Below are 12,514 nucleotides of genomic sequence, written 5' to 3'. Positions count from 1 at the left end.
ATGATGCATTAAAAAACATAAATAATGCTACAACTATTTCGTCCCTCGTAACGAGATAACACAAGTATAAAAAGGAAGTGGGGATAGACCAATGCACGTTTCTAACTCTTTCTCGCATCTAAATGAAGATACTAACTGCTGTTATTCATGAAAGCACACACTCAATGAAAACAGAATTTCAGCTATGATTAAAACCTGATCCACAAGCCTTGAATTTCCATATAGGTTTTTGTTGATCTGCCAAGACGGCGCACATCAAGTTCAGGTCTGTTGGCCCTCACTCTTCTTCGGCCTGGTGGGTGCCACTTTAGCGGGGTTGATCGCTCGGACTGAGAGAAGAGTACAAAGATGTGCATGATGACTGTGACAATTAGTAAACCCAGCATTGAGAAACCAATCCCCTTCCATGTTGAGAAGAGAGAAGACCATTTGAAGAACTTAAACAAGGCAAATGATAAAATGCTGGACCAGAATATGACAACCTGTTATCAAATAAAGGGTCAGTTTAGTGCATCTATTAGCATTAATTAAGATCTCATAAAGGTAAACAATACAAAACTATTGATAAAGGTTATATTGATAAAGTTTATAAACCAGAAAATGTAGGAGTCCATATACATTAGAAAACCCTGTATTTTACGGCTTCAAATGTTGTTGTTCAGTATAACAGAAATTCAGGTCATATACAAGTGCTTTGGAAAACCTACACACAACTTTATCCATCAAGTAAAACAAATGAAAAGCTGAAAAATGCCTGTAAGGACTTTAAAACAATGAGGTATTAACATCTTACAGTTCAAGATGAATCAAATTTCTAAAATAAAAAGAATCCTTAGTACACAAGTATCATGGACATTTCAGACTATCTCCACAAATTCCACGAGAGAATTATTTCAATAAAATCAAGATTATCATTTTTTTCATTAACAAACAGTTGTGATGAGTAATAACTTACCAGTAATGACTTTTTTGGCCGACCAATGGGTTTATAATATTCTTCACCAAAAGTGCCTTCTGTGATATGTTTATCTAGGAGAGCATCCTGTTAAATAACAAAAAATGAAGTGCAACAACAAGATCAAACAAGAATAGATAACAGAAATTCAGAAATTCATAAGCATTAATAGACATAACATAACAAAGTAAAAACTAACATAGAAAGTAATTGAAGCTCCTTACCTTTGCGACAAATATGTCTCTACACCATTGAGCCACACCGTCATCCGTCTCAGGCAATTCACTCATTGCATGCCGTTTCATGTGCACATGAACCTGAGTGTTCGAAAACATTTGGATATGCTAAGCTTATTTAAGAAAATGAGGAGACCAAGTTAGACAAACTTCCATTGTTCCCATTCTTGCCCAATACTAAACCTCTTGGGGGGAAAAAATAAGGGCAACACAAAGTAAACGTTGGTGAAAGACAGACAAAAATATGATTGCCGCCGTTGGCGCTAGAGATTGGTTCAGTGTTTCAAAGATAAGTGCTTAAGATGCTTGGACTGAGCAAGATGAAAGTCTTGAATTTCTCAGATATCTTAACTACAGCTAGATATATTTATATAATTATTTCAAAAGTCGCATTAAATATGAAGGACAAAACTATTACAATAATTGCAAATGCAATTCGCAGAACCACAGATTAGCCTCAGAGGTTTTCTTTTGAGGATGGATAAACCTCGAGCTCAAGAGGATAGTAACTGATCAAGCGGTCAAGAGGGGCACAAGCATAGCATGATAGAAACAAGGCAGCCTACGTCCAAGGGAATTCAAGGTGCGACCACATTTTGCAAGACTTCTCATATCTCATTGTCATAGTTCGAATAACCATACCAGCATGAGGCAAAATCAAGGGCCTAAACTTCCTTGCAGTTGCAGATTGCACATGGACAATAATTAACTTATTTTTAATTGGTTAAGTACATTTTCAAGAAAAGCTACAATTAAAAAAAAAAAAGTCGACATCATTGCCCGGTGAGGTGGATGTACCTCACAGCATCACATGCATATCTTTTGTCAGGAATTGCCTCTCCCAAATGTCCCCAGGGAATTTTCCCCAAAATTAAGCTGGAAGGAACCTCAACACCCCCCATTTTTTAACAATGATAATTTTCAGCATGAAACAGCGATATTTTCTCACAGAACACAATCAGTTATACAAAACAAACATCCATCAGTGCATAATTTGAAAATACTTTGCTCTTCATTGATTACATCGGATTAGACCAATGGACCTAAATTTTGAGCTAGATTATCAAATCCAGGGGTGCCAGGATAAAAGCTAAAAAAGAACCAGCCAATGCTTCATGTTGATCCTAAAATCTTCATGGCCTAGGGTTAAGGGTTAAGTACTACCAAACTGGTAAACTAGTTTTGTGCCTGTGCATCATCAGAAGACTGAACAACAATAAATACAATGTAGGTTACTCTCTCTTATTTCTATAGATAAGCAAAAGCTAAATTAATATATATATATATATATATAAGGTAAAAGTCAAGTAACCACTACTTACAAAACAATAGCTAATAAGATTTAGATCCCAACTACTTGAACTTCAGGGTTCACATCTAAAGTTAGGCCTACAGAACTTCCATTTTCAAGAGTGGCATATAACAGGAAGCTCCATTATAAAAAAATTTCATTGGAGCATTAACAAATATAAAAGGGAAGTTAGGTCGGGGGATAACAATAAGGCAATCTTTTTCAAAGATTGGGTTGGAAAGAAACTTTCATCTGAGTTTACAAGTTTTGACTTAATTAATACTAATGAAAATTAAATACTTTAAAATTAAAAATTTACGTTTCTAAATAATAATAAGTTTTCATTGATATTAATAAAATTTTAAATTAATTCTTAAAAAATATTTATTTAAATAATTAAATCTAGCTAAACTATGTTTATAAGATAGTAGATGCTTGGTTTGGGGAAAATGTTTATCCCCTAACCAAACATGGTGAAAAAGAATAAAAGATATGCTATGCGAAAGCCAAACTGTATTATCGGGGTTTATGAAAACCCGGGTAAAGTTGGGTTTGAGTTTTTGTACTCGATAAATTGTTTATATTAAACCATAAATTTATTTACTTAACTAACTAAATTTTGAAGAAGAAAAGGTTATTTGCTAACCCAGGTCATCCTTGGGTGTTTGGTTGGAGGTGGTGGGCTCCCCAACCAAAGATAACTCGGTATAGTTACATGACTTGCAACTGCTTCAAACACTGACCGCAGGAGTGAGAGTACCATATGCACTATGAAAAAAAAAATATATTGCCCACAGGACTTTTGCAAAAATAAATAAACAAAAACAAGTAAACATAAGCTGTAAAAAAAACTGAATGAACAATAAATTTACATATTTTTAGCTTACCACTGCTGATTGCCCCTTCAAAATTCTGAGCATTGTTGGTGGAGGCTTATCTTTTGGTATGTCAATTGTCACATCATAAATTGCCGGGACAAATGTCCGCATAATATTTACAGAGGAAACAAAACCCTGAAAGCCAAACAAGTTTGGTTACATAACTACTCAAGATGGCATAAGGAATATAAAATGAAAAATTATTTCAAGATCAACAATAGGAAAAAGAGGTGGTTCTTGTTTTCCAGCTCCATTGCATCATTAGAAAAATGTTCATACTCAGAATATATTCACAAACTACCAAATAAAAATTATTTCATAACAAACTAAAAAGTGAATTATGTTTTTTTTCCCAACTAATTGTCACCTTTAACAAGTACAGAAAAACATTCATATAAGTCAGGCTGGAAATAATACGCAAAGAAATCTAAGGACTGAACACAAGAGAAGCTTTTGCAGCTGACATTTTTACCACTGCATGAGCTTACCAGAACAATTTGTTATTATCCCTGGCAGAATTATTTTCAAAAGATACTGATTATCAATTATGGTTTAATTTAATTAGTTTGAATCTTCAATTATCATGAAGTTTGGGTGGTTATCTTCATATAGTTTGTTGCTCTAGTTGGATTTTTGTGATGCATTGATAGTTTTATCGTTTTTGAATGGTTAATTTGTCTGATAGAAAATTCTTCCAAATTCACTTTGTAAACATTTCAATCATTATGTTCCCGTAAATTAATCAACTTTATGAATCACTATTATGCTTTTTTTCAGCAAAATCAATGTTGTTCATCAAAACAAAATCTAAATGAATAAAGGAAGATTTAGATTTTAGAGGCAGAAGTTTTGTCGTTACATAAACAATTAAGATATCAAGAAAAGCAGTGATGCACTTGATGATAGCAAACTTCCAAAAACAATTACCTTGGTACGAGGAATTAAAACATTTCTAGGTATTGGCAATCCTTGAGAAGCTGCATACTCTCGGGCTGCTAAAAGCTTTGCTTGTGTAAATCGAGTCCCCTCAACAAAGAGAGCCAGCCAAAATGGCTGAGGGAAATCTTTCAAGCGTTGCAGACCTGACTGCAAAATTGAATTAAGTTGGGCTTAAAAGCAACAGGAAGAAATTAGGATCCATATCTCACAGGTATATTGTACCTTCAATGTGATTTCATCCTTGGCCCAACTCCTCTCCAAAAAGAGGTATTCAGCAAACCACATTGACCAACCAATGACCTGAAGAGAATGATTGCGCGAGTTATCCCAGAAAATCAACATTCTTCTATCTATTACTGCTCTTGATTTTCATGCTGAAATGTCATTAACATGGAATGTGCAAATGCCAGATGGTGAGTCTAGGTATGATGCCTAGAACCGTAAGTAAAAGTAAAAAACAAATATCAATGCAGAATGAGACAAAAAGGGACAAGTATAAAAGAATGAAAAGATAACAATTTTACTAAATTACCAACAATCATTATTAGATAAGAATTAAATAACCAAAAGGTGACAAGTTGCAAGTTTTATTTATTTATTAACATATGTTCAATTCATTTTCTTTGCCAGAGGATCAAATGATTCTTGCTATTTAAATGATGAAAGGAGATAAATCTGAGGACGAGTTTAGCAAAATGAAATACCCATCAACTAGGAGTTAGGAGTCATCTGTATAAAACAAAAAACACATTGTTGTGCTAATCCACTCACCGGAAGGAACTTGGATGATTTCTTCATGACAGCCAAGGTACTACCAAGACAACCTGCACGCTGAATTGCGCATATTGTGTCAATAAAAATTCTGAAAGTTGTTATTAAGAAAATAAATAATGATTATTATGATAGATAAATATTAAAAATGTCAGTTAAATGGGTATATAGGATATTACCTTATGCTAGAATAAAATAGACAAATCATTAATAGGATATTACCTTATGCTAGAATAAAATAGACATATCATTAATGTAGCAGAATAATGAATAAGTAGAATGTACCTGAGCTAAAATCCAACCAACAAGCCAGTCAATATCGCTTCTGTGATTACAAATGACAAGTGCATGCTCTTTACCTGTGGAACTCCAAAAATAACCTCTCAGATGTAAGGCACTGTGTCATTTTGAAATGAAGAAAATACACTGCACAATATAAAACGTGGTGTAGAAAATTCAGCTCAGACCCATGGACTCGAAAGATTCAGAATCGGCATAGACTCGGACCTGGAAACAAGAAAAATCAACCACCAAACCATTTAAACCCAATCAAAGCAACAAAACTGTTAACTTTTCCACATCAAGTAATCTTTTACATAACAAGCAACACCTAATAAAATTCTGGTTAACAAAAACAAAATTCGAGTGATTCTAGACAAAGAAAGGAATTTTTACAGATCAATGAGAGTGATTGGACAGAGAGAGAAAAGATTTCTCAGAACAATTCTGGTGGTCAACAATAAGATTTACATATATCTGTTCAACTTTAAATTACCAGCATAACCAACAGAGGAACAGTTGCATTTTTAAATTTGGCCTCATATCAGTTCATATTTAAGGCGAATATTGCTAGCAAAATCCAGATTAAAAAGATCTCAACTACATAGCATTTCATCTTAACGATGTACAGCCCAAAAAAAGTTGAATATACATCCAGTCAACCAAGTTTGAATGTGGCCTAAGTGTTCACAAGCAAGAAAGGAGCTCAATGACTGCACCACTCAAGAATTGTTTGCTGTCATTGTAGAGCATCAATCTTTTAAATAGGGTGAATCTAAAGATGGATATATTTACTATTCATTCATCATGTTGCTTATGAGAAATTCTAGACTTTAAAACACAATATTCATATTCATGTCCATTGTGGACTAACAATAATAAATTCCTTCCAAAAGCAGCCAATGAGCCTCAGCTCACAGGTGCTTCAATAGAGTGCCTAGGCAAACTCTATCAAAAGGGTCATCTGCTTATAATCACTTTTTCAAGCATCTTCAGGGGGAAAAGTTCAATTGTTTCATTTTAACAGATATAACCTTCCAAAATTAAAATACTATTTGTAATCACTCAAATGGCAACAACACTTTCCTTGCAAATTTTATGTGTGAGTATGCCCTTACCATTGAGTTTAACATTTACTAGGGTAGAACCTCAATAATGTTTTCTAAATAATTTCGAATAATCAAATTCTCTAAACACATTTCTAAAATAGGCCCTGCTCTTCCAATACCGACATTTAGTTCTTGAGGTACCAATTTCATTATGGAAGGTACAAAATTCACTACCAACCCAAATGAATTTGGAACCTCAAGTACTAAATTGTAGAGCCCAAGTAAATTATTATACTGAGCATAAATTGAATATCCCAAGTACAGGGGTAGCATAATCTGCTAGATGCAGTACCATCTCCTTATTTCATTAGAAAGGAAATAAATTCTGCCCACCACATGCCAAATTAATCTAATTTAAAGCTAAAAATATCAATGCCCTTATGAAGCTGAGGATCTGCTCTCTGGTTTCTCAAGAAATAAAAAATTCACACTTTAATCACTGAACTATTGTATTTAATACCACAAGAAATGAATTCACCATGTGCTTAAACTCTGCAGTGAAATACCAACTATATCCTGAATTTCAGTAAATCATATGGAAGAACCAACACCCAAAGGTTAACTTTAGCTAGATAGTGATTGGATGGGAAACAGAAAGGTGCACATGCAGGAAGCTCCTCGTAGAATCTACCACAAATAGCAGTTAAATTGGTGGTTCAAACACAGATTTTTGCTCTTATAAATTGAAAACTACCATGGCACTAAAATGATCTTTACAACTGACCAGCCATGGCAGAGGCAAGGTCATTGCTATAGATAACATAAGGTTATTCTTAAAAATGTTTATTAGGTTATTTTTCATAATTTCTTCTTCTATAAAAGCATGATACCATCCCGTGGGATATTTATTTTTTCGATATCAATCTTTTTCCTAGGTGGCAAAGAATTCCTAGATGGCATTAATTTATCTGTTGATATCAATACATACTCTACGAAACTCATTCACATTTTTTGTAGATAGTCATATGTATTAAAGGCCTCAAATTTCCAATTCCTAGACCATGCTGTTTTTTTCAATGGCTGGCCTCTGTGTGTGTGTGGTAGACAGTTAGCATTCCTAGTAGAGAGTTTCCAATAGAAAAAAAGTTAGAACCACAAGTTCCTTATCATTCATATTTCTATACTCCAAACTCTATAAAATTAAATGAGTTAAAACAGCAAGACAACATATTAGGTGATCCCCGTCAAGTAATCAATGCATACCAATAACCGTCCCACATTAAATGAAATTAACAATACGCAAAATAAGTACCAAAAAAATTGAAAAGCTTTTGAATTATCTCAGAAAGGAGTACCTCAACCCCAGCCCACCAATCCACAAGCCAAACAAGCTCCAGCCACAGAAGCTCAGCCACCACTCTGTTGATTCTCCTATACAGGTTCTTCGAGAACGGCCGCACCGTCACAAAAAACGCAGCCTGCGGCATAAAACACCACCATAATCAAAACTCCAGATTCCAAATTGGAGAAAAAACTCAAAAGAAAAGCTAAGAAAAAAAATCACGCCCACATTGTTTGACATTAAAAAAGCTATAAAAAAATGGATTAAAACCAACAAATCAACAACAAAAAACATCACAATTCCTATCAGTCCAACAAAAGATCACACCAGAAACAACCAAGCAACCCCCAATCCACCAAAATCAACCAAAAATTTCAGATTCAAAACAAACCCAACAATCGGAGACTTCCAAATCAAAAACACAAAGAAATCAAAGAAAATCGGCAAAACAAAAGCACCCTTTCCCCAATTCACAGTGCGCCGACCTGAATGAGGTTCACAATCAGCCCCGAGAGCAGGAAGAGAACGCCGAGAGGTAGCACGACCAGCGCTGCAGGGATCGCCATGGCCAAGCTCTCACCGAGCGCGATCTGGGCCTTCGTTTTTGACTCTCTTTTTTTCTCTCTTTCTCGATTTTAGAGACCAGAGAAGCGAAACCCCAGCCCGGTACGCTGTCTCGCAGGTGCACCACAAAGGCCTCATTAGTTCAATCTCAGCCCTAAATTTTTCCTCGAGATGTATACTATTCTGATCCAACGGTGTAGATTCTCGGAACAGCAAAGGGGTTATCATCTTGGGATACGTATCGTACCGATATATTGGGATATGGTCACCGTCCATCTTGTGAACGGGAGCGTACGGCTTCACCCAGGTTATTGTAAGGTCCGGATCCCGTGACTTGCCGGTGTGATTACCTCCCGCCAAGTGCAGGGGGACATGGTTTTGGACGTTGAGTTGGATTAGTTAGTAGTTGCTGGCCTATCAATGAGGTTGCATTTGGGTCAAAATATTCAGACTTTTTCTTTTCTTTTTTTAGGGTTTGATGTGAACCCCATGTTAACTTGTAAGACGCAGACTCTTTTGTTGATTTGGGGTTGTAAAATATATTGTTCCAACTTAGAATGAGTTTTCTTAATGGATTTTTTTATGAAATTCTTTTTTAAAAAATATTTTTCCCCTTTTCAATAGTGGATATTATATTAAAAAAAAAAGATGCCATTGTTTATTGTAATATTTAAAATAATAATTATTTATTTTAATGCACAAAGTGACAAAATGCCCTACCATGAAAGTCTTAAAAAGATATAAAAGTATAGCGGTGTACCATTTACAATGCTTAGTAACCCTTAAAGAATCTACTATATGGCGCAAAACAATGATGGTTTATCATATGCACCCAATATGATATGAAAAAATCATGCACTATAATTTCACAATAGTAAATTCCTTATGCTTTACAACCCAGAACTACACAATGCTTTAGTACTAATGATAGAGGGATTCCAACTTTTAGTTTCTCCATTCGCGCCCACATGTCTTTCCATTACACGTAGTAATGTTCGGCTTTTATTTTGATTTTTGAATCAAATTAATCAATTTGTGTATGTTGAATGTGATTACATATGAACAAGTCATGGATTGCAACCCTCAAACTTTGAATTGAGAAGAGGATAAAATATTAGATCTTTAGTGATTTAAATGGATAAGTCACATAAATAAATTAGTCTAATTTAACATCAAAATCATTTTTAGTATTTATTGTAATTTTAAAAGTTTTTATTTATTTTAAAACTTGTTTGATGTTCTTAGAAAAAACTTTTTTGGAAAGGGAAGGGTTTGAATAGTATTTAATCGTAATATTTTAAATCTATTTTTAATATTATTAAAATATAATAGCTTTGCTTCAGTATTTAAGAATAGACAATATTAATATTTTTTAATAAGAATTATAAACTAGTTTAATTTTAGAAAGTAAACCACAGTTCAAATACATGTGGTTTTTTTATATTTAAAAAAAAATAGATATCAATAATAATAAATAAAAGTCACAAACATGATGGTGACGTATTTGATTTTTTATTATAAAAAACTCTTCATAATTCATATTAAATAATTTATATAGTTCACATGCCAATTTTAATTTTATAAATTTAAAACCAATATTGATGATAAAAAAGCGTTAAAAGATAATAAAAACTAACCAAAGAGTCCTTAATTAAAAAACTTTTAAGTATGGGTCTCAGAATTATTCTCATCTTCAATAATCAAACAATGTAATATTATATATACTATATTCCTAAATAATTTTATACTATTTCTAACTAAATAATGTGAACAAATAATTTTACATACACTTTTTTATTCCTAAATAATTTTATACTATTTCTAACTAAATAATGTGAATAAATAATTTTACATACACTTTTTTTTTGTTATTGTATATCAATCATATACTGAAAGAGAATTGAACACTTAACCTAACGCAAGATTTAACTGTCATACTATTTAATTATTCCGCCATGTCAAGATGTTTAATAATATATATATATATATATATATATATATATTTAAAAGAAACATTGCTTAAAAAGACCTAATAAATTAATGACATTAAATTGCAAGAGACAAGGGTGCTCAAGTTGGAGTTTGGCATGAAATTTAAACTAATGGCATCATTTGTCAAAAATTCTGTTAAGAAGTTGACCAACCATGCTGTGAATCTATCACAAACACAAAATGATGTCTATCTATGGTTATGATTCCACAAAAAAAGACATTTTATTAAGATATTATTTAAATGTATATATATATATAATGATTTTAGAATATTAAAAATTTGAAAAATTATATTATAGGTAAAACCTTCAGATGTTTCATTATGTTCCACTTAATTAAAAAAAAAACTCTCATTATTTAAGCTATCCAAAAGTCGCTATTGATTTCAAATTTAATTAAATATTTTTTTTTAAATATTACTTTATCTTTAATTATATCTATTCTCCAATTTTTTTTTTCTTTGTTGGCAGCCCTTTCTTAAGGCATTAGTAAAATGAAAAAAAAAATGAGAAAACCAAGGACACGAGAAATAAGTCATACACACCAACAGAGAGAGTTGTGAAAAAATAAACAATGTGAATCTTAATTATCTTATACTTGCCTCATATCCAAAATGGGTGTCCAATTTGAAAAGATATTTAAAAGCAGTGGTGATATTTGAATCTGTTCATTCACATGCAAGCAAGTACTTAGTCAAGAAATGTCATTCTCAATATCTAAATAATATTATTTTTTGTTTTTTTATCTATTGTAGTTAACTAAATTTTACATATCAAAAAATTTAGTTATTTCAAAAAAATTATAAAAAATTAGTTATTTTTTTTAAATTACCCATAATTTATATCTTCACATTTCACTCTTATACTTAATTCCAAAAAAAAAATTGAATAAAACGTTAAAAATAATTTTAAAAAAATAATAATAAATATTTATTAGTGTTAAAAAATAATAAATAAAAAAGAATGGAGGGGGTATATTTAAGAGTTAAGATTAGTTAATGTATAAATAAAAAAATATACAACTCAAATAAAAATGTATTTTTACATCAACATTACCTCTTAAATAGTTGTACTTTTACACTCTTTATATAAAAGTATAAAAATGAAAATTATTTTATACTTCTTTGAGTTCTAATTACCAAATTCTATAAAGTGAAATATAGAATTTGGTATTGTCTTCATTGTATCTACTTACATTATTCATGTTACCTCTTATACACATTTTAGTGAAGGTAAATAAAATTTTATAGTAAATTTTTGAGTAGGTTTGACCAGTTTCACTTTGGTAACTATATTTCAATTTGTATCAAAGTGGTCATCACAAATAGATTTCATTTCATATATATGGAAATCACTTTTGGATTTCCGGTCAATTTAATATGATGTGACAACTGGAGATGTCACATCATATTAAAATAAATATTTTTTAATGTCCAGCTGGACTAGACACATTAGCTCTAGTCTACGTCATGTTAAGAAAGTCTACTCAGCATCATAGTCATAAAAGAGGGAAGATTGACTGTGGTGCTGAGGAGATTTTCAGAACATGATGTGGATTGGAGTTAACGTCTCTAGTTCAGCTGGGCATTAAGAAATATTTATTTTAATGTGATGTGGCATCTCTGGCTGCCACATCAGATAAAATTGACCAGAAATCCAAAAGTGACCTCACGATAAAATAAAAATTGATTTATGATGATCATTTTGATATAAATTGAAACATAGTAACTAAAGTGAAAACTAGACAAAACACAATAACCTTCCCAAAATTTAAGAAAAGCAAAAAACGACTTTGAAATTTTCTATAGTATACGAGCTTATATTTGAGAAGAAGAAAAAAACTTTTGGTGGCTTTTATTAGAAGAAATAAAAAGGCTAAGGATCAAAAATAGAAGAGCATTCATTGAATTCAATTTTTGGTTCTAGCTTGTTTATAAGTTCTATCAATAGATTTGTTAACAGGTTATGTTGATTTGCTAAATAAAAAAGAGTTGAGTAGGGGGCACTTTTCATCTAGGCCAACCAAAGCCATCCAAATAACTATTCACCCAACTATCTTGAATAGCTTCAAGGTTAGATAGTCAACGGGGTGAGGACATGCAGGGGATGCATTTCTTTTTCCCAAACCCAATTTCCACGCTTGTCCTCAAACCAGTGTACAGGGATAGATTTTTCCCCATCTCTATAACTGTTAGATTATCCGGGTTCATTCTTCTCTT

General features: G+C 32.3%; 1 protein-coding gene across 1 annotated transcript; it reads right to left on the bottom strand.

Moving 5' to 3' along the window:
• Positions 1-261: 261 nt before the first annotated feature.
• LOC120274953 (1-acyl-sn-glycerol-3-phosphate acyltransferase PLS1-like) lies at positions 262-8,372 on the bottom strand. Its single transcript, XM_039281491.1, is given in 12 exon segments — positions 262-320; positions 323-482; positions 956-1,042; positions 1,180-1,272; positions 3,370-3,495; positions 4,288-4,446; positions 4,522-4,599; positions 5,071-5,130; positions 5,356-5,429; positions 5,538-5,577; positions 7,754-7,876; positions 8,226-8,372. Coding segments are annotated over 12 exon segments (1,140 nt in total). The 5' UTR covers positions 8,307-8,372.
• Between the last annotated feature and the right edge of the window lie 4,142 nt (positions 8,373-12,514).

Source organism: Dioscorea cayenensis, chromosome 13 (assembly GCF_009730915.1).
Source record: "Dioscorea cayenensis subsp. rotundata cultivar TDr96_F1 chromosome 13, TDr96_F1_v2_PseudoChromosome.rev07_lg8_w22 25.fasta, whole genome shotgun sequence".
NCBI lineage: Eukaryota > Viridiplantae > Streptophyta > Magnoliopsida > Dioscoreales > Dioscoreaceae > Dioscorea > Dioscorea cayenensis.
This window is presented reverse-complemented; position numbering and strand designations above follow the sequence as displayed.